The sequence below is a fragment of the Herpailurus yagouaroundi genome, unplaced genomic scaffold (genome assembly GCF_014898765.1).
Source record: "Herpailurus yagouaroundi ecotype Mexico unplaced genomic scaffold, PumYag 29, whole genome shotgun sequence".
Classification (NCBI taxonomy): domain Eukaryota; kingdom Metazoa; phylum Chordata; class Mammalia; order Carnivora; family Felidae; genus Herpailurus; species Herpailurus yagouaroundi.
This window is the reverse complement of record NW_024412377.1, coordinates 42975923-42998757: the sequence shown is the minus strand read 5'-3', so window position 1 is coordinate 42998757 and position 22835 is coordinate 42975923. Positions and strand designations below refer to the sequence as shown.

The 22835-nt window shown below is 51.6% G+C and overlaps 1 protein-coding gene across 1 annotated transcript in view; it reads right to left on the bottom strand.

The window, feature by feature from the left end:
* Positions 1 to 7225: 7225 nt before the first annotated feature.
* NDST1 (N-deacetylase and N-sulfotransferase 1) overlaps positions 7226 to 22835 on the bottom strand; it is a 62622-nt gene continuing 47012 nt past the window's right edge. The window contains exons 8-15 of the mRNA XM_040497790.1: positions 22522 to 22704; positions 21316 to 21412; positions 19966 to 20089; positions 17436 to 17610; positions 15214 to 15384; positions 14447 to 14556; positions 12663 to 12765; positions 7226 to 11429 (exon numbers count right to left, since the gene is read on the bottom strand). Coding sequence (XP_040353724.1) covers positions 11310 to 11429; positions 12663 to 12765; positions 14447 to 14556; positions 15214 to 15384; positions 17436 to 17610; positions 19966 to 20089; positions 21316 to 21412; positions 22522 to 22704 — 1083 coding nt within the window. The 3' untranslated portion in view covers positions 7226 to 11309. The remainder of the gene's footprint in view (positions 11430 to 12662; positions 12766 to 14446; positions 14557 to 15213; positions 15385 to 17435; positions 17611 to 19965; positions 20090 to 21315; positions 21413 to 22521; positions 22705 to 22835) is intronic.

Below are 22835 nucleotides of genomic sequence, written 5' to 3'. Positions count from 1 at the left end.
CATAAGGAGGAATTTTTAATGACACCAGAAGATCGTCATAATTTATCACTAAGAGAAAAAAACAGCAGATTATGAAACATTAATGTGGGAAGAGGGAAACCAGCCTCTGGGCAGATATGTAAAAGCAGCGGGGGAGGGGGGGCACCTGGGTGGCTCAGTTGGGTGAGCATCCGACTCTTGATTTCGGCTCAGGTCACAATCTCAGGGTTTGTGAGTTCGAGCTCTGCATTGGGCTCTGCACTGGCAGTGTGGAGCCTCCTTGGGATTCTCTGTCTCCCGCTCTCTCTGCCCCTCCTTCACTCGCTCATTCTCTCTCAAAAATAAGTAAGTAAACATTAAAAAAAAAGAAGAAGTAGGGTTGTAGGGTAGGAGTATAGACTTGGAACCTAGAAAGCCTGGGTCCAAGGGCAGACTTGGCCACACTAGAGCCAGGAGACAATGGACAAGTCTCCAAACCTAAACGCTAGACTTGCATCATCTATCAAATAGGAAGGACTCTGGTCCTGTGACGTCTCAGGCACTTAGCACAGTGAGACTAGCACAGATCAAGCATCCAATAAACATTGCAGCTTTTGATTGTATACACCAACATGTGGGCAGTACTTGCTGTGTGGAGTGATTTCAATTGTCTTAGGATTGGCTGGTTTGTATTTTTAAAACTTTCTGAAACAAATGTGAATTCCTTGTATTAGTTTCAAACATAGAAACAAGCACGACCCGCACAAGGAAGCAGCTGGTTTCCCACCAGCGTGTTGCTGAGGACATCACTCCCGACGATGCACCGATGAGATTTTTCTGGGAGAAACTGATCTGCTTTTGGTGTCAGGTTTCCCTGAACACCCCGGCTGCCTGGAGGCTTCGAGCCACAGCGGGGTGCCTAACCTCAATGTCCAGTGAGGGGGGATCATTGAAATCCACTGTGACCCAGCGATACAGCGTGTGGAGGACAATGTGTGAAGGAGTCCCACCAAAGAGTTAGAAGTGTGACCCCAGCGACCAGACCAAGAGGACACATGCTTCAGATTCTGTTTACTTCCCTGGTGCTTGCAATTCTTTCAAACAATCTCGTATCACAATAAAAAATGGAAATGACATGATCGGCTACAGTAGAGAAACGCTTAATAACACGTAAAAATGTGGACAACTTGTTACGGTTAGGAAGAGGTTTGAGAAACAGAATGTCAGTGTTTTCTCATTTCTACAAAAACAACTTTACACGTCCGACAGAAGGGCAAAGTCCTGAAACGTGAACTGTGGTTTTCCCCAGTGGTGGGACACATTTTCATTTTCTCATTTGTCTGTATGTTTTCAATTTTCCACAATTGACATCTATAACTTTAGTGATTAAAAAAAAAAAAGGGGGGGGTACATTCTTAAAAGGAAAGATTTGGCCCAAGATTTGGCCCGAATTTGTAGCCTTTGTCTTGCCTCCACTTTCTCCCCTCCCCCACAGGCCTGTTTTCTCACCTGATTTTAATTGGCGCCATCGTGCTGCCCTTTCCGTGTCCCTGAAAGAGGCCCGAAATCCTTGTGGGAGCAAGGCGAGGCAGAAGCCAGGGCCCAGGTCCAGCCCGCTGCTCCCCATCAGTGGTCCCCCAGCACCCCACGCCGCCTCCTGGAGTACTGTTCTAATTAGCGGGGACGCTAAGCAGACCCAAAGGCGGAACTATAAACACCAGAGGCAAAGACCCATAAACAGCTGGGTAACTGACTCCAGCTTGTGCAGATGGGCCTGGCCCTCCTTCACACTAACGGCTGGGTGGGGGCTGGGCTAGCCATTGAGGACTTGCCTCCGCCTCCCCTCCTTAGACCACAAGCTGCTATGAGCCAGGCAGTTAGAATATTGGTGCGTCAGTCTTAGGTGAACTTATATCCACATGGGCAGGGGGTTTGAGGACCAAGGATCTTCAAGGTCCCCTGAGCCCCATTACCTGCCCCGGGGCCTCAACTTACCTATCTGTAAAATGGGGAAGAGAGGAACTAAGAGACTAAATGGGCCTTCTTAGCTCTACCACATCATGCCTAAATGTATATACTGGAACTAAATGCCTATGATATACCTAACTGTAATATAATAAAAATATATACCATGTGATAATATAAACATATGCTACAATAAAATTATCTGCACTGTAACCTAAACATCATATTATATATTATTGCATCATACTCTTCAATCTTGTATTTGTTTTTTTTATTGACCATCTACGGATATCTGTGATCAGAGAGTATAGAGAGGCAAGCCAGGAAGACTTCCTGTATGAAGAGAGATTTAAGGGCTGTGGATTTGACAGGCAGGAAAAACAAGCCTCCAAAAAAGTCATAATGGAGGGGAAGGGAGAGTCTTGAAAGAGAAGAGATTTACATACTTTTGCCACATCATCTGGGGCAGGGATGGATCCATGCCTATCTCCTACCCTAGAAGCACACAGCCTGGGGCTGTAGAGAGCAGGAAGAAAATACGCTGGATGGAAATGACCAAGATTTGCTGGTTGTGAGAAATAAGCCCACCGCCCCAATCAATGGGGGGACACGGAGCCTCGGAGCACAGTGAAGCGAGGCTTTAATGAACGTTCCTCTAAGAGCGGGTGTCTGACGAAGAAGCACACTCGGCAGTTACAGCAGGCAATTTATCTCCTAGCATGCAAGTCCCTCCCCTGATTCCTCATTGGCTGAGCACTACAGAGGTTACAGCCTTACCGGAAGTGGCTTATGCCCATGTAAGGCAACAAGTAGTCTGATTGGAACAAACGAACATTCCTTGAGGTGATGCGAAGACTTCAGTTCTTTGGTGCATGCTCATTGCAAAGCCTGCAAAAAATAACCCCTCGAAATGGAGAGGGGAAGAAGAACCAGGAAATGAAGTGTCTAAGGCTTTGGGACTCCATTGTGTGTGTGTGTGTGTGTGTGATCGGCTGCGGGCGGGGGCAGGGGGGCATTCATGCATATTTCCAATAGGTTGTAAACCTATTGGTAATCAGCACAGTTTTTATTTGGTATTTCTGAAAATGAATCATCTCACTTCTCACACCGGCCTCTGATGACACAACAGAACCCCAGGGGAACTTGGTAGAGCACAGATTCCTGGCCTCTTCCCAGAGTTCCTGAATCAGAATCTGGAGCAGCAGGGCCAGGTGTTTGAATTTCAGGAACCGCTCGGTTGATGCTGAGGCAGGAAGTGTCCCTGTCTGGCACAGGTGGATGTTTGGGAACCCACGGTCCAGAGTTCCTACTGGCTGGGGACCGAATGTGGGGTAGAGGTAGATTCTACCCTGCTCCGTGCCTGAGGTTGCACAATAGAGCCCCGTGGGCTTCAGGCTGTGGGGCCTCACAGACCAACAACTCCAGCTGTGTGATCCTGGCAGAGCTACTTAACCTTCCTGAACCTCAGATTCCTCATCTATATAATGGGGATGATGCTAATACTTACCTCTGAGGGCTGCTGCGAGGGTTAAAAGAGGTAGTCCTTAACAAGCAGAGGGCCTGCTTGATACACTGAGAAAAGCTTTGTAGTATTCACATAATTTATTGATGTTATTATTTATAATATTATTACCCCACCTCCGTTAACCACCAGCCCAGCCTTCGGTGGAGACATTCCCACACTCTAGCTGTGAGAAGCTGGGGTGAGACTGCCCCTAGGTGGACACAGTCTAGACTGCACCGGATAAACCACCCACTAGAGGGTGAGTCAAACTACAAACTCCATTTCTCCCCCCTTATCTGTAAGTACTTCGGCGTGAACTTCTTGAGAAAAATTACAGACTCTTAACAATAATTAAAATTAGGAAATTTAATACTGATACAATACTACTATCCAATCCACACAGTTCATGTTCACGTTTTGCCACTTGTCCCTACAGGGTCCTTTATAGCTAATTGTTTCCTGGTCTGGGGCCCCTCCAGGGTCACCCATGACATGCGATTGCCAGGTGTCTTTAGTTTCCTTTCATTCTGAACCATTTCTCAGCCTTTATCTTTCACGACCATGACATTTTTAGAGGTCAGGCCAGTTATTTCGCAAATCGTCTCTCAACAGAGATGTATCTGCTGGCTAGATCCGTGTTATGCTTTTGTCAGAAATCTCAGAGGTGTTCAGCTGCCTCCGTCTCATACCGTGTCGGGTTGTCCAGGACTGCTGATGTGGGCTCTAACCCCCACCATATGTTAGCATGTGGGCGCTGGGCTCCGAGGGCCAGAGACTGTCGGCAAGTCTCACAGCTGGTCAGGATCCTCCGCTCAGGATCTTGACGGGTGCTCAGGACAGCTGTGGCAAAGCGAGAACTTCCCCCCACTGCCTGGGGCTCTGATGGGGGCCGAACGGCGAACTGCTGGGTCAAGGCCAGCTGTGTGGCCTTCATGGCATCATCCTTACAAGCCCCCTTTCTATGAACCCATTTTCATTCCAAAAATGATACACAAATATCCTATCTTTATATCTTTAATTTATTTATTTTGAGAGAGCAAAAGAGCATGTGCACACGGAAAGGGAAGAGAGAGGGAGAGAGAGAGAATCCCAAGCAGGCTCCAGGCCCAGGAAAAATATACACTATGTAGCATTCTTTCCAAAAATGGTCACACTGTAGGCCAGTCTCATAGAAATTTTCCTGGCAGGACTTGAAGACGGAGCTAATTATTTTCAACTGCATCATCACGTTCCAGCCTGTGGCGACACTGGGCTACTTAGCTGATCCCCTGTGGATGGACACCTAGGTTGTTTCCAGTATTTTACGATTATGAAACACACTGCTCTATGCACATGACCCAGGGCTTCACTGAGGGAAATGCCTACTTTGGGGAGCCTAGACTGTATCAGATTCCCTGGACTCCTCCTCAATTAGGGGAGGAGAGTCTAATATGCCTTTATTCACCCAACCTATTGGAAATGCAGAATCTTGAGGGGTGCCTGGGTGGCTCCATTGGCTGAGTGTCCAACTCATGATTTCGGCTCAGGTCATGATCCCAGGGTCATGGGATCGAGCCCTGCATTGGGCTCCGTGCTGAGCATGGAGACTGCTTAAGATTCTCCCTCTCTCTCTCTCTCTCTCCCTCTGCCCCTCTCCCCATTTTTAGTATATGTGCTGCCGAAGCGAGCACTCTGCCCCTCTCCCCAACTCATGCTCTCTCTCCATATATATAAAATGAAAAGAATAAATAATAAAGAAATGCAGCATCTTGGGACCTCTGAGAGCAGCTGGGTTGGATTTTCACAACGTGTTTCAAGGAGTTTTAGGGTTCCAAGATAGTATGGGGGACAGAGAGGAGGAATTAGCTGGTGAGAGTCGGGACCCTGACCCCACTCCAACCGGAGCACCCCTGCCTTTACCTGGTTTCCAATCTTCTCTTTTAAAAATTAGTATTAGCTATTTTAAAATTCAAAAACCTCTGATGCAGCCTGACCCCCTTAACTGGCACAGGACTCCTTTCTGTAGCATACCTTCTGGAACTGCTCCCATTAGTGCGGCCTCCAGCCACAAACTGTTGGTGACACCACACGACCTGTACCGAGCTCCCAGCTGACAAACTTCAAGGGTCCCTGCAGGTGCTGCCCTTGTGCCCGGAGGCTGGCATTTTGTTATGTTCCCAGCTGTGCCCTCGTTCGCCCCTCGACAGCCGTCCACGTTCCGGTGGACCTTCTCTGGCTCGCACTCAGTGGCCTGGTTCAGTGTTCCCGAATCTTCCTGTGTGTCAGGGGGTTAAAATGCACTTCACTGGGTCCCACTCCCAAAGGTTCTGAAAGAGTGGATTTTGGGGTGCCCGGGGATGTACATTGTTTTAAAGCTTCGCAGGGGGATCTGAGGGAGCAGGTCCAGAGCCCTGTGTTGTAGACGGTGGGCCGGGGCCTCTGTCAAGCTTGGCCCTCAATCAGGCTGGGAGGGCTAGACAGTCATGTGTTTTAACCACAGTTTGGTTGCTCAGACAGTGGGACTCTCCAAATTAATTAGAATCCACAGGACTCATCGATCAAAGACAGGGTTTCCCAAAACGGGGTGCCTCAGGGTGCTGGAGGTTACAATGCAGATGGCTGGGCCCCACTCCACATCTGCCAGAGACGTGCCACTTCTCGGGAAGTGTGGCCTGGGGATCTGCATTTTAAGCCGGTTCTCCAGGAACAGCCAGTGAGCCCAACTTCCTCCATATCCCTCAGAGATGAGGAAAACAGCATCAAAGAGTAAAATGCCTTCTCCCCCCGTCACCATCCACGGGGTGGCCACACTGGCTGTGGTGCAGACCCCCTGGATCTCCACCCCTCCCCTGCAGGCCTTTCAAAAAGTTCAGAGAGACAAGACAGACATGACCAGTGCATACAAAGAGAACCCCACTTTATTAGCAGTTAGTTCGAGATTGTACATTAATGGAGGAAGGTTCCCACTTTTAACACAACCCAAAACGGCTGGTTCGAGAGCCCTGATCGGGTGAGCTGGGTAGCATCCCCTCTCCCCCCTCTCCCCACCCCACACAAGGGAAGGAAACCTCTGTCTGCTCCCCTAGTGTGCCCCCCCACCCTCTCCAGTCAGCCCTCTCCTCTCCCCAGGAAATGACATGAATTTCATGCACAAATTACAAAAGGAGCCCTCTTGCTTATAATAAAAGCTAGCACAGTCATAGAAAACCCTCTCCTCCTTCATTCTCCTCAAGGGCCAGAGAGAGGAAGGAAAGAGGGAGGGATGAACTCATTAGGATAAAACACAGCCAGAGTCTCCCCAGGCCCTTGACGATGACCCTTCACAAAGCCCATGCCCGTCCCCTGTGGGAACTAAAAACATCTCTGGCTGTCGGAGCTGGCAAGGGCAAGCCCTGGGGGGGGGGGGGGGGGGCGGGCAGCCAGCCCGGGGCTGCAAACCAGGCACCCAGCATTGCCTTGAGGGCGGGGGCCTGGGCCCTCCACCCTCACTTCACCTAGAGCAGACCCACTTCCTTCTTTGACATTTGAAAACCCCTGCTTTAGCCCCATCTGCTCATGCTACGAGTGGAGAAATTGAGGCCCTGGGAGGAAAACTGTCACGCAGCTACTAAATGTACCCAGTTGGGACGAAATTTCACATCTCCTGCCTCCAGCCCAGTGCTCTTCTCCTCACACCACAGCTTGGGGGAGGCAGTTCCCCAGCTAGGCCCTTCCCTGGTGCATCCCAGGGGCCTGGCTCTGCTCCAGTGCACACAGACCATGGGCCTCTGGGAAGTAAAAACCAGGAGGCCACAAAACAGAGAAAGAGGGAGACAGAGAGAGAGAGAGAGAGAGAGACTCTATTTGGCGCCGTGTGGTCCATCGCCAGGATCAGAGCGGGCAGCACAGGGTTTTCTGAGCCAGAGGCATCTCCTTTCCAGAGGGCCCAGCCTCCTCCCCCTAGGGGGCACAGCTGCAATGGCCACCCCCTTGCCCTCCCCTGAGCTCCTGGAACCCCATCCAGCCCTTCTGCCGGTTTGGCACTTGGTACAGGTGACGGCAGAGGGGCATCTCAGGCCGGGATGAAGTTGTCGAGTCAGCACAAAAGGCAAAAATCCATACGGCCTGAATTCCCCTTGACAAGACAGGGGCTGGAGGAACATATTCTATGACACCATGAAGAAATGATCAGACAGACCCAGCATGTGGGACTCGGACGGGACAGCAGGCCCGCTCTCCTCAGAAATAACGTCATTTAAAAAAAATCAAAGTGGGCGGAGAGAGGATTTTTCAGCATTTCAAGAGACTGAGCGACAACCACAGTTATAAGGTACCATATATGCACCTTGACAGGATCCTGATTCCCAAACCAGGTATGAGTTACCTGGGGGACAAGTGAATATAGACTGAACAGCGGATGTTCTTAGGAAATCACTGCGGTCTTGGTGTGCTACAGGCCAATTATGGAGGACAACGTCCTAACTCTTAGGGGACCCAGGCAGAAGCGTTTTGGTAAAGTCTCATGATATTTGCAGCAACTTACTTTTAAACTAATTCAGAAAAAAAATATACACACACAGAGAGCGAGAGAGAGAGAGAGAAAACAAATGCGACAACGTGTTCATTTGAAATCTAGATGGAGGGTACTGGGTGTTCAAAATAAAAGAATTGGTAAAACATGTTTTCACTTGCTCCTTTACCAACGAACCCATGGGGGACCCCTCCCCACTGAGACCACCAATCTCTGGGGGGTCAGCCTAGTTTTCCTCCACTGGAAACAGACCACTGCTCCCTCATCTGGGCCCCGGAGGTGCTGGCCCTCTGACACACAGGCTTGGAAGAGGCCCATCTTTAAACTTCAGGCTCACCCTCCGAGCACAAGACGCCTGCACTACGGGCGGCTCTAGAACTCCAGGTGACTCGGGCAGCTGCAGGTGACCATGACACCTGTGCCCTCCCCCAGCAAAGGCTTGTGGAAAAGATGGCAGAATGAATGGTGGAGTCAGCTACATGACTTAAGCTATTTCTCTTTCTCCCTCTCTCTCTCTTTTATTTTTTGGCCAAACACAGTGAATTAGCGAACATTAAAGACGCTGCGATGCTGTACCCATTTGCACCTCTCGTGTGGAGGATCTGTGTGCTCAGTAGCTGAGAGCCCCTAGAGGGATTTATCTGTCCCCCTCCCCAATATCCACAGGTCCTGGCAGTGGGTCCACAAGAAAGATTCATCAGTGGGAAAGAAGTCGCAGTGACCAGACAGACCTAGAACATGGGGCAGGTCAAGTCCCTAGCCTCCCAGAAGGGCCTGGACAAAATGCTCCAATATTTCCTCTGCTCCCACAGGGTCCCACAGGGTCTCAAAACTGCCCGCTCCTTCCTGGAGCCAGAGGCGGAGAGAAATGGAGCTGCCTGCCCTCCAGGCCTTCTGAGCTCCCGGAGGTGGGAGCAGGCATCCAGACACAGAGGGTACATTTCAACAGGTGGGAGCTGCGAGCTCTTCACAGGCCACGGAGCTCGAAGGTGGGGGACGACGCTGGGGTCTGCACTACGGAAGACCCCGTCCTGCGAGTCTGGGCCGTGGCACCAGCAAGCGTTCACGGGCGTACAAGCAGGCACACCACCCTGTCCTCAGACACTCTGTTCCTCATCCCCGGCGGGGTCGACACTGCCCGGGGTTCCCAGGCTCAAAGGCCCCGAGGAGAAGCATGATGGGAAGGCTTCTCTCGCAGGACAGCGGACCCACACGCAGCTGTTCTGCTGAGTATCCACCCAGGGAAGAACTTGAAAAGAGGGGATGGGTTCAGAGCTCAGCCAGACCTGGCCCCCCCCCGCACACTGGGGAAGGACCTCTTAGGGAGAGCAAGGCAGGACTGCAAATGCAGATCAGGAACTGAGAAGGCTCAAAGGCACCCTGGCTGGGAAGGAGTGGTTTGTCCCCTATCCTGGAATGACCACGGGTGTGACTGAGGGAGGGACAGGAACCTGGCACAGAGTAGGGTCCCAAGGATGGGCTCAGAGGCAGTGTGGCATTGGAAGAAGAGCACTGGACCCAGAATCAGGAGCCTCAGATTCAGTTCTCAGCTCCGCGTGCACCCAGTTCTGAGACATCGGCCAAGGAGGCCGCCTCCCCTTTCTGGACCTGTTTCCATACCCGTCAAAGGACCCTTCCAGCCCCAAGATGCTAGAGTCTTCCGAACAGGACGAGGCTCTCCAGAAAGGGATTCCTGGAGGTGGGCTGGAAGCTAACCTGGCAGTGGGAGGGGCTGGGGACAGGCGCCCAGCCTTCGTCACTTCACATTGTTAAAGAAGGGGGTAGGAGCAGACCCTAACCAGAAAACAGCCCCGAGATCCCATGGTCCGTGGCGGGGGAGGGGGGCCTGGAGACAGTTCAGTGGGTCCCAGCGGGCAGTCCGGCTCCCAGGGCAGCTCCCAACCTAGCACCACATGAGGGGGAGGGGACAGGCTGGCCTTGGGCCCCCCCAGCCTCCCGCCCCAGCCCTGCTGTTGCCTTTGGCCAGAATTCCTCCAGGGTCACTGCGCTTCACGAAGCCAGGTTTCCTGGAGGGAGTAGGTCTCTCCTGTTCTTCTCACCACCTCAGTTCACCCGCGGTAGCCCCAGGACAACCGCGACACTTGGGGAAGGAACAGAGACCTCTCCAAGGGACACCTCCAAACTGTCTCCTGGAGGCCCGGACATACGAAGACACACGCCCTCCTCCATCCTACCATCCCATTCTCTAGCACTGAGATGTGACACTGGGGCTTGCCACCATTTTGTATGACTGAATTAAAAATAAACCCAACCAAAAAAAATAGAATATATATATATACACATTATATATATATATATATATATATATATAAAACACAGTGCGACCCCAGCACCCAGGGTATAAACTCTGGCACCAAGAAAAAAACAAAATATTAAAATACTTTAGCTTCTTAGTATTTGGGAGGGGGTTAAGGGGGTCTCTAGGAGCCCTTGGCCACAGGTAGCCGGGGCAAAGCCATGGACAGCAGTCTCACCCACTCTGCCCAGTGTCTGCCAGGGGCCAAGGTTGGGTGGGCGTGAGGACAGCATATGTACATTGGGACATGTATACTGGCAGACTCCTGAACCGCCTCAGTCTTTTACCACAGGAAACACCACGCGTCATATCCCAGGGTGAGGAACAGGGGTAGGGAGGCCTGGGTCTCTGGGTCCAAATGGCATGGCGGTGCCCCGGGGTCCTGAGGAAGGCCCCAAGGACTGGGTGGATACTGTAGGAATCAGCGATCCTTTACCCAAAAGGGAAGGTGAGATGTGAAAGTATTAACCAGAATGTGTGAGGAGGTCCAGAGTTCTCTTGAGGTGGCCACCCCCACATCCAGCCTAGTGACTCTGGGTCCCCCGCTGACCCCTCTGAAGCGCCTGGCTCAAAACAGTCAGGGAAGCATCCAGTCTCTCTCCCTGGTTTGGCAAAAGGCCCAGCTGGGCTCTTCTCCCTATTGTCTGGAGGACGGGGAAAACAGGGCAGCTAATACTGAGGGGATACCCTGCCCGGGGCAGGGAGTGATGGGATGACGGGGAGGGTGTGGTTGGTAGAACACAGTGAGGGACAGAAAAGAGTCTCACGGACTCCCTCCTACCAGGAAGTGGCCTCCCCCCAACAGGAAGTGGCCTCCCCATGGAAGGCTGTGAACGGAACGGACCCCTGGTGGCTAAGGAGGTCCTGTAGGCCACAGACCCGGCACTGGATGCTCTCAAGTGCCTGCGGACCTGCCTGGGCTCTTCTCCTGGCCCTGCCTGGGCCTCAGCTGAGTATTGCTCATAAGTGCTTGGCCAGCCCAGGCCCAGCTCCCCACTCTGCAGGTCAGTCTGGCTCAGCATGCGGCAGGCCGTCCAGGCCATCGCAAACGTTCAGTGTGGCTGAGGTGGCCGTGGCTACCTGGTGTTCTGGAGGTCCTCCCGCAGCCAGGTGGGCAGTGTCTGGCCCATCTTGTACAGCAGCTTAGAAAGCTCGATGTTGTGGTCCCGATAATAGTCTTTCAGGAAGGCGCGGGACTGGAACGGGAAGGAGAGTTCAGATCTCAGTGACGCGCTGATTCAAGAGGGATCCCTCCCCACCACTCTGTCCGCGTCCACCCATACACCTTTCATTCACAGTCTTTCTGAAGATGGTAGCTTCCAAGAGAAAACTCCTATAGGGCAGGGCGCCAAAATACAATTACACAAGGTAAAAGTTCTCGTGATAGGGAGAAAAGAGAGAATTAATTAAAACCGGGGCAACTGAGAGTCACAGCGTGCAACCTCTCCCCTGCATCCTTTGGACACTCTCCTGCAAGATTAGGGATTCCTCTATGCCCAGGTCCGGTGTCACCCCCGTCCTCACAGGCCCAACCCCAGAGCCCCTCCCCTCCCTTACCCCTCCCCCCGCCCCATCAGCTTCCAGTGGCATCTCCGTGTTCTGAATTCCCACAGTACTTGTGTGCAGCTCCCCTGCTGCGTGAAGCACTTGCTGGCCTGCATCTTATTGGTGTGTGTGACTAGTCTCCCTCCTAGACTAGGAGTCCCTTGAAGGCAAAGTACATGTCTGAATCATCCTCAAAGCCCACAGCACTCAGCCCTTGGCAGAAGGTAATAAATACTCACTTGACTAAGCCATTCCTGACCCACCATGTCCTAGCTTCTATTTCCTCCATTTAAGAACACCATCCAAGGGGCACCTGGGGGGCTCAGTCGGTTAAGCATCTGATTCTTCATTTTGGCTCAGGTTATGATCTCACGATTTGTGGGACTGAGCCCCGCGTCGGGCTCCAGGCTGACAGTGTGGAGCCTGCTTGGGACACTTTCTCTCCTCTCTCTCTGGCCCTCTCCCCGCTCTCTCCCTCAAAATAAATAAATAAATAAATAAATAAATAAATAAATAAATAAGAGAATACCATCCAAGAAATGCCAAGGCCATTAAGGCGCTGAGCACATGGCAGAGCGCCTGGGTGGCTCAGTCGGTTGAGCATCTGACTTTGGCTCAGGTCATGATCTCACAGTTCATGAGGTCAAGTCCTGCATTGGGCTCTGTGCTGACAGCTCAGAGCCTGGAGCCTGCTTCGGATTCTGTTTCCCTCTCTCTCTCTGTCCCTCCCCCACTCACACTCTGTCTCCCTCTCTCAAAAACAAAGTAATAAACATTAAAAATTAAAAAAAGGTGCTGAGTGCATGGTAAAGGGAAGAGGGGATCTCCACCAGTCAGGGACCCCCTCCGGCTATCCAGCTGCCACAGGCAGTGCGTCCACTTACATCCAGGTCCATCTCTGGGTATTTCCGGCCTTTGCTTTTGCCCAGACACTTGGTTTTTCCTCCTTCGAGCAGCTGGCACCAAAATCCTTTCTTTGGATCAAACCTGTGGAGTTGGGGAAAGCCTATGGATGGGAGCTGGCCCAGCCCATCCCCCTCCCACCTTAAGGCAACGTTCACAGACCCCAGGAAGGGCAAAAGCCTAGACTATGAAGCCCACTACCCCAAGCACACTCTGGAACCCACAGAGAGATGTGTGGGGCTGGTGTTTGCATCCGCTGGCCCGAGTTTTGCCCTTGGGCTACACTCAATGCCCCTGCCCCTTCTTCCTAGCAGAAGGCAGCTCGCATGTTCTGAGCCTTCTCTTGTCCTGGTGGAGCAGCGTGAGTCCGTCCCTTCAGCGACCCATAGCAGAATCCCAGAGGATCCTGGGAAATCTTTTCTGAGCATTCTCCTACTCAGGGCTGAGCAACTTCTTTCACCCAAGAACCCAACAGGGAAAAAAAGCTTCGTGGGGGATTTTTGTTGTACTTAAGCATGCTCATCACTGAGAAGTTCTGGCTTTTGGACTAAATTTCAGAAATGGCAAAGCAAGACTGCCTTCAGGATTCGAAGTCATGCTGGGCCTTCGAAGGCTTTTGTGGGGGAGAGATGAGATCTGAAGCTGTCAAGGGGAGGGGAGGAGGCATGCTGGCATCGGAATTCAACCCCAGATCAGGAACCATTAGGAGCTTCTTGGGCATGAGAAGAGCCAGGAAACAGAATTCACATTTGGTGAGGGAGACAGGGATTTCTGGATGGGTCACAGGGTAGGCATCAAGGAGGAAGACGATGATGGAGGAGAGGATTTCTGAGCATCAGTACGTGCCAGGCACTGAGCTATGAGTTCCACACACGTGCTTCGTTCAATACAGTGACCCTTGGGTGGCAGGAATTATCACCTTTGTCTCCAATTTACAGATGAGGAGAGTGAGGTTTGAAGGAGCGAAGACACTTGCCCGAGGTCATACAGCTAAAGAAGCAACAGGTCTGGGATCCTAACCCAGGCATCTCTGATGCCACAGCCCTCCCTTAGCTGCTGTTCCTGTCTGCCTTAAGGTGACCTTCTTTACCTTCAACTTCCAAGAGAGTGAGAAGGAACATTCTTACCACATGACCTTCCCAAAAAGGTAGCCAGGGAAGGTGACTTTATTCCTCCCTCTCTTGAGACCCCCCCCCCCTCCATCCAGCCGCATGAGTCATTGTCTGGGACATAGCACTAGGAGACACGACTCCCTAGCCCTGAGCTCCTGCAGCACAGGCCGGCACCTACTCAATCTGGGGAGGGCATTCTCAGTGCACTTGTGCCAGGTTCTGAGTGAGTGGGATTATGAGCCGTCACCAGTACTCATAGTTTCCTTTTCCTGAAATTATAACTAAGTCAAACTCTAATGCTAAGAAACCCTTATGGGGAACTGGGGCTGTTTAATGGTAGTCTAACTTACTTCAGTAAAAGATTCTGAAAATGTTCAGCACAGACTGAAAAGAAAACCCCAGGGTTGGGACTGACCAGAGTAGAACATATTCATCACCTCCTTTTTTTTTTGAGTTGATACCTTTATTAATATGACCCAAGTCATATTAATATTAGCTTTTCTGCTAGACAGCTATCAGGGATATGCATGCTTCCTAACACTTGCTAACTCTAACTAATCTGTGTCTCTTCCATAATCATTCAAGCCTTTGGCTTTTTGGTCCAGGTGTCTGCTCAGAAAATCACCCTATCGAAAAGCCAAGGCAACACTCACGCCAAGGTTTTGTGGTAGTCAATAGTGTTGGTCACCCCAAGGAACTTTTGCACTGTGTCCATCACTTTGGCAGGTTCTGTTCGCAACAGTTTGCCATCCAAGACCAGAATCTGGAAGAAAGAGAAAAAAGAGAAGGATGATATGGGTGTGTGTTTACTCTAGTGACAAATAGGTTCCCCATCTTCTGGTCAGCAGCCACAGTCACAAATTGGGGACTCTGCACTCTATAGCCTCTACCTTATCTTCCACTTCTGAATGGCAGGTGTCCCCACACCTCAGTCTTCTACAGTCCAGCTCTCTGCCAGCTTCCCTGGACCAATGTCATCTTCTCCTAGAGATGAAGCTATCACCCAAGCACGGCTTGCCCCTCACAACCCTACCACGCACCTCTCTGCCTCTCTCATTCTCTTGCATAAATCCTCCAAGGGTTTCCCTAAAATGCCTGTGATCTGACCCTGCCTACCTTTCCAACCAGGCTCTCACTACGTCACCATATCCTTCCCCTCCTCCGAGGAGGGCTACCTACCCCAGGGCTTTCAGAGTCCCCTCAGGGACATAGAGCCCGTTGTAATGTGACAAGGGCTCAGGGGATTCTCACACATCAGCCTTGCGATAAACAAAAATGAAACCTTGGAAGACCCCGAAGGTCTAGCTCGCCAATGAGGGCCTATCTGGCCCTGAGACTGACACAAGATTTGAGGCTCTCTGCCAGCTGCTACAAGCCAGTACTGTGAGCACCCTCCCAAGGGTCAGGGACAGGCAGCTACCTGGTTGGCGTGAAAGGCGCTGAGCCAGCGCTCAATGTGGGTGGCGTACCAGCCGGGGACCAGGCAGCGGTTCTGGAGGGCACGCAGCTTCACGGACGCGTCAGGCCCAGCCGTGATCACCTCGTGAAAGGTGTACTTCAGGGCCACTGGGTCGTCATGGGCTCGCTGGTGCTGTGTGCAAGGGGAGAGGGTCAGAATGTCACATGAAGGCCACAAAGGAAGAGGCAGCCGTGGAGTGGCCAGAACACTCTGGACTAGAACCAGCAGCCATGGGTTCAAGTTCTGGCTCTGCCTCTCACTGCTCTTTGACTTGGGGAAGACATGGCCCTTGGAGCCCTAGCCTTCCCATCTTTGCAAGACGGGAGTTGGACTAGATCAGAGTTTCCAAATGTTGGTCTTCTGCTCACCACCTCTCGGATTTCTGCCATATCCACAAACCGCCTGCGTGTGCCAATGTCAATATACTTTTGATTTACATCGACTCATCTTTCTTATTCACATAAATCTATTTCAATATAAAACTCTCTACTGCCTCCATAAATAGACAACCAGAATCAGTTGTCACATAAAGAAGGTAATCATTCATAAAAGCAATAAAAATAAAGCAGCGTTCTCAAATGCCAGCCAGATACAAATGTCTGCTACAGGCCCTGAGCCCGAAGCTTGTGCTCTCTTTGTTGAAAACAGAGCTTAGCAGTGTGAGAAAGGACTGAAGAGACATTTACCCCAAACTGAGAGTGTCTCCTTTATAGGAATCAGACGGTTTTAGGAACTGAATATGTGTGTCCCCTCCCCCGAATTCATATGTTGAAGCTCTACCCCGTAAATGTTAGTATTTGGAGGTGGGAACTTTGGGAGGTAATTAGGGTTAGATGAGGTCATGAGAGTGGGGCCACCATGATGGGATTAGTGCCCTTATAAGAAGTCACACCAAAGAGCACTCCCTCCGTCCTTCTCTCTCTCTCTCTCTCTCTCTCTCTCTCTCTCTCTCTCTCTCTCCCTCCCTCCCTCCCTCTCCTCCCCCCCCCCACCTCTGCCCTGTGGGGACACAGTGAGAAGGTGGCTATCTGAAAGCAGGAAGAGCACTCTCACCAGGAACTGAATCCACCAGCCTCCACAACTGTAAGAAATACATTTCTGTTGTTTAAGCCCCCCAATCCATGATATTGTGTTGCGGCTGCCCGAGCAGACTAAGACAGGACTGGGAAAGAATCAAAACGGGGAAAATGCCATGTTTGAACCACCTAAAACAATGTCCTGGGCCATCAGCATCCAGAGACCAGGAACCTGCCCACTAGGGGTAACTCTCATGAGCCCCCACACCCACACTGACACTCATACACATCTCAGGGTGGGGAGTGAGAGAAGGGGGCCCTGTGGGACCAGAGAGCACGTAGGGTCTATACCTGCTGGCTCCGTGGACACAGCAAAGCCCCAGAGAGGAAGTGGCTGGCCATTTGAAGAACCCAGACAGACAGGCTCAGAGGGTGGCAGGGAAGTTCCCAAAGTGGCCAGGCCTGAGGAGGCCATCCAGGACCAGCTGGTGGACCAGCTACCCACCCCCCATACCCTGGCACTGGATCACAATCCCAGGAAGATTGGCAGGCAGGGGAGGAAACCCTCAAAAGGCTCAGGTCTAAGCTTTCCTGTCAGCCTAGTGGAATGGTACTCGAAAAAATTAAGTTAGGTCATTGAAGCTAAAGAAAGTTCTAGTTCTTACATAGTCAAGTAGGAGGTAGGAGTCATACCCTCTCTGGCACAGACGACAGTCCGGGTGAATTCCTTACCTGATCCGGTGTTTGCAGCTTCTGCCATGAATGGGGAGTCCTATGCCTTATCCTTCTCTGAATACCCGCCCCCCCACCAGTGCCCAGTGAGGAGGCCAGTTAGTATGGTCACTGCTCAGCAAACCTCCATTTCATTAGGGTGGAACCAGCCTCCACGTCTTATTGGTCAGAATCAGAGGCAGGAGCCGCGATGAAGTTGGGAGGGTGGCCAGGTCACTGCCGGCTGGGATGCGTCGTGGATTTCTGCCTGTCTCCTCTACTAGGCTGGAGGCACTGTGGAGGAGGGGCTCCATTCTTACCCACCACCCCGTTCCTAGCTTGGGCCTGACACATAGTAGGTGCTTACTAAATGTTTGTTGAATGAGTGAGTGAGTAGCTGCGTGGTGGACAGAGCCCCGTGCCCCCACCCAGGGCTCCGCCCCAGCCCCAGCTCACCTGGTACCAGGAATAGGCCCGGTCTGCTGGGTTGATGAGGATGGTCAGGACCTTGGCCTTGGGCAACAGAGCGGCTGCCCGCCGGGGCGCCACTTCCGAATCAAAGTAGTTGGCGCTTTTCTCAAAGTAGAAGTCGGAGGTGGTGTTGGAGGGGATGGGGAAGAACTCCATGTACCTGCAGGAAGCCCAGACAGAAGAGCTCACAGGCGAGACTCATGAGGGGGGCATGAGAGAGTGAGGTGAGGGTCACTGGGGGTAGAACTTCGAAAAGCAAGCAGAGCACAGCGATCCCACGGACTCGCTTCTGGTAGGGATTCTGCACACACGGCCACTCGGCAGTCTCCCATTTTCGAATCCACTCCTTTCCAGGGGGGACCTTGGAGTCAGGAGGATATGAAGACTTACGGAAGTGATATGGCTTGTAAGGCATGGGATGGGGGTCGCGTCTTTGAACCTAAACAAGATGCTCCCAGTTAAACTGACAGGGCCTTAACTCCCATTGCCTCGAGGGGGAGAGCTGGGACACCTCCAACCCCAGAAAGGGCCAGCATGGACTGGAGGAGCACCCTTAGCTGCCCCCAGAGTACAGGGTTTCTTTCCTGACCTAGAATGGCACTTTCTAGGCTGTCACTGTGGACCAGGAGACAAAGAAAGGGGGAGTGTGTCACCTCCTGCCAGCCACACCCTTCCCCGGCCTCACACAGGTCAGCCTCATGGCTTTCCAGATAAACCTCCCGTATCTCACCCAGAGTAACGTCCACGCCAGTCCTTTGGGACCAGGTCTGAGTTGAGGACATCTTGGAAAACTCAACCAACACTCCAGACCCTACCAGGGGCATCTACTCAGGCCAAATAGACGTACAAACACAGGGGTGCCTGGGTGGCTCAGTTGGTTAAGCATCTAACTCTTGATTTGAGCTCAGGTCATGATCTCGTGGTGAGAGCCAGCCCCACGTTGGGCTCTGTGCTGACAGCAGGGAGACTGCTTGGGATTCTCTCTCTCCCTCTCTCTCTGCCCTCCCCTCACCCCCGCTCGAGCACACTCTTAGTCTCTAAATAAATAAACAAGCAAATAAATAAACATAAAAAAAAAAAAAGAAGTACAACTTCAGGGGTTCATGGGAGCCAAAGCCCAAAGACCTACCTTAGGTGAGATTGTAGGATCCCTCCTGTATCCTGTGAGACAGGGTTTCTCCAGGGAGGTCCCAGGGACGCCTTTATCAGAACCCCCTGGGAGCCTGTGAGATTCCTGCACCCCACCCCATACCTACCAACAAAATCAAAATCCTGGGAATGGGGCCGAGGAATAGCTAGCTCCCTCCTATTTCTGAATTTCCTTATTTATTTATTTTTCTTGTTTTTTTTTTTTAATTCCAGTTCATTAATATGCAGTGTTATATTAGTTTCAGGTGCATCTCTGAATTTTCTTTATGAAACAGCATCTGTACACCCACCATTGTCTGTAACACCGAAATTGAGAAAGCTCTGAAAACAGAGCCTTCCCACCCCCCGCCGACATTTGTAGCAAAGCCATTTGGCAGCAAAACCTGACTTATTAGTAAATATTCACAGAGTTTGCTAATAGACACATTAACTGATGTATGTGCTATTGGGGTGCTTGCTAATGGGGTGCCATCCCAGACCTGCTGAAAGCGTTGCTGAATATATGGTGTCGCACCATATTACCTCCCTAAAATCCGAAGAAAGGTGATTTCCAGGGGCTACAATGGGTTTTAGACAAGAGACAGTAGACACATTAGAGATTAGAGGTAGGCACGTAGGTAGGTAGAGAGAGAGAGATGATAGACAAAAGAAAGAGAGAAAAATACAAAAAAACCCATCCCAAACAATGCCCATAATCTCTCCGCCCAGGTAAACCACTGACGTTAGCATAATAAACAAGAGTAATGATACACACGTAGGGTAAGAAAAGGCAAATAGTGGAGAAAGATACACACTGAAAGACTCAGAGTGTAAGACTCTCCCCACGTAGGCTCCACACCCCGCGGTAACCTTGGGTGACGGGTTCTGGAGGGAAGCTGCAACTTCAACCACCACCTCTCCAGGCAACCCCCCAAGGGCTAGCAAGCCCCTCTGAAGGGCTCACAAGAACACCGCCCGGCTCCACTATCAAAACACAGTTGAGAAGGGCCAGCTCTCAGGTCAGAACACTTGGATTTTAGCCCCTGCTCTGTCCTCAACTCTTGGGACCTTGGACAAGTCCCTATCGTCCAATGGGACGCAGGATGTTTGTCGGCAAGCAAGGGCGGGGTTGGTTCGGACTTCCAGCAGTCTCTGACCCCAGGCGATAATGTAAAGGGGCAAAGGGCTTCCTCATCAAACGTCGCAGCTGGTGACAAGGCGCCAACATCATGATCCGAGGGTCACTGAGCTTTGTCCCTGTTTACAGGAACTTTGGCTGTGGGTGAGTAAGTGCCAGCTGCTTCCTGCTGTGACCAGAGCAGACCTCCTCCCAGGTAGTCTCCGTGACTGCCTTCCCATCCAGCTCTGGAGAGAAAGGGCCACTCACCAGTCGATGCCTTTGTGATAGTTGTGGCCATTAAAAAACTGGATCTCCTCAAAGGTTTCTGAGCTGGGGTAGTTGCTGCTGAGGTCTGGGTGCATGCCCAGGAACAGGTAGAGGGCTGTGGTGCCTGCAGGGATAGAAGGCAGCTGAGACCAGGGCCCAGCCCCAAACACAAGGAAGGAGCCTGGGATCCTAGGTTCTGAATCCAGCTCTCCGTGCCTCACTGGGAGATCCCGGGAAAGTCCCTTTCCTTCTCTGGGGCTTAGTTTCTTCATCTATATGATCAAAGGATTTTATGAAACCCCGGATGGCAAATACAAGGCATGCATGTGGGTATCCCAACTCCTGCATCCACTGTAGACATCAGTAATCCATCACGGCCTTCTAAACACTAAACAGGAACTTGGCCTCAGAATCCTTCCAACCCCTGTACTCCAGCAGCCATGCCCAATCCATTAGTGTCTTCCCATAACCCCAGAACTAGATGGTTTCCAGTTCTGGGCTCTATCCTCTGACACTCGGGAGGAGCTCAGAGTAAAGGGAGCTCCAGACCCTGCAATGTGTTGATGTGAAGAAGTTCTTGAAGGGCTAAGAAATTTGGCTCAAATGCCTTTTCTTCTGGGTGCCCTTCCCTCACTCATACTCTCTTGCCCACTTGACTGTAGAGGACCTACTCCCTCCTTCAGAGAGCTCATTCCTTTCCTGTGTGTGAGTCTATATGGTTTATACGCTAGGAGACATCTTGAAAGAGAAGGAGACTATAGGGTTTCGTTTAGTTAAGAGTAGAAGCTTCGGGGGTCATAGAGGTAAGGATTCAAGACTTGAATCCGTCATTTCCTAACCGAATGTGTCGGGGGAGGGGGGGGGTCACTTAGCTTCCCTGAGCCTCAGGTGTTTTGATCTATAACATGGGAGGGCCTATTCATGCCTCAGAGTGTGTTTGTTGGCAAAGACTTAGCAACCATACAGTGCTTCTCCCTCTTGCGCCTCTGGCAGACATGACTAATTGATTCCAGTCCTCTTTGTACTGAACCAGTTTTTCCTGCCATCGCTCAAATTTGCAGAACGGCTGATCTGGGCTTCTCTGCCTAGACTCAGAGACTCCGAGGAAGGTGCAGAGAGAGCTCCCTGAGGCGGTGGTTCAGGACAGGTAGGAAAATTCCACGCCCATCCTCCACCCCCTCCCCACTTCCATACTGACAGGCAGTTCGTGTTCATCCCAACTTCACTCCCACTTCCTGGGAAAGAGGGGGAAGATGGCTTGGGAGTGGACTCAGGGCACGGCGGTCCCCCAAATTCTGTGGCTGAGATAGCAGGCAGTGGGGGACACCGGCCAAGAGGAGAGAAACTTGCCTGTTTTCTGGGGGCCAATGATGAGGAGCTTTGGGAAGCGGTCACATGTCTTCTCCTTGGACCAGATGTCTTTGTGGCGTTTATCCTCACAGGGGTCCTAAAACAACAGTGGAGGGAATGTTAGGGGGGCCCCAAACCCAATGAATGGACTCTCCTTGCACATGGATATGTGGCTGTTACAGTGCTGCCAGGTAGAGTAACTACGCGTGTCCTTGTCACATCCCCAGCTCAGGACACTGAGCTGCGAGCAGGCAGGGACCACTTCTGGTTAGCCCTAGTTCAGCCCAGTGCAGGGCACATAGCAGGAGCTCATGAGCACTTATTGAATTTAACTGGATGAGCTGTGTCTGAACCAGGGGTCAGCAAACCTTTTCTACAGAGTTTAGTAAATCTATTGGTAAGTGGTTAGTAACTATTTTAACCTTGAGTACTATCTGGTCTCTGTCACAACTACTCAATTCTGTTGCTGCAGCATGAAAGCAGCCATAGGCAGTACTTACGAGAATGGGTGTAGATGGATTTCAATAAAACTTTATTTACAAAAACAGACTTCAGGCCAGATTTGGCCCATGAGTCATGGTTTGTTGACCTCTGGTCTGAACCATGAGACCTCCATCAATTCCAGCTTAGCTTCTGTGTCTGGATTTTCACAACCCCCAGCAGCCTACGTCCCCAAGAGGTGCCCCCCCAAAACCTTCCCATCAGTCCCCTTTCCTGTGGTACAGAGCCTATTAGCATGAGAAGGGGCATAAAGGACTATCTAAGAGTCTAAGCAGGACACGGGGCACCTGCTTGGCTCATTTGATAGAGCAGGTGACTCTTGATCTCAGGGTTTTGAGTTCAAGCCCCATACTGGGTGTGGAGATTACTTAAAAGTAAAATGTTAAAAAAAAAAAAAAGCCTAACTAGGTCAGGCAGTTGCTTTGACCCCCACTTGATCTACACTGTGTTCCTTTACAGTTTTGTAAGGCTTTTTCAGAAGGTGTGCATGAGTGTGCATGCACGTGGGTCTGTGTGCGAGGTGTGTACACGCGTGTGCGTGAGAGCAAGCAAGCGTGCCCGTGCTGGTGAGCAAGTGTGCGCCTGAGTTGGCACTTGAGAGAGAGTACGACGGTGTGGGGGCCAAGCCCGTGTCTGGAGTGCGTGCCTGTGGGTGGCGGGCATTCCGTCTCTGCGACAGGACACCTGGGCCAACACCCCGCCCACCTGCCAGAGCGGGTCCTTCTCCTCGGAGAAGATCTGGAAGTACTTCTGTGCCAGCTGCACGGGGGGCAGCGTCTGCAGCCGGAGGTTGGTCCAGGAGTGCAGGAAGCGCACCAGGTGCTTGAAGGTGTACAGGCCCAGGCGGTCATTCCCATAGTTGGACAGGTGCGTCATGAAAATGCTGATCTGCTCCAGGGGAGGGGAGGCGGGAGGCGGGGCTGGTCAGCACCTGAGGCACCTCCACCCCACTTCTGACTCTTCCCGTCTTGCTTGCGGCTCACAGACCAAAGCTGCGACCAGTCCGAGGTGTACTGGCG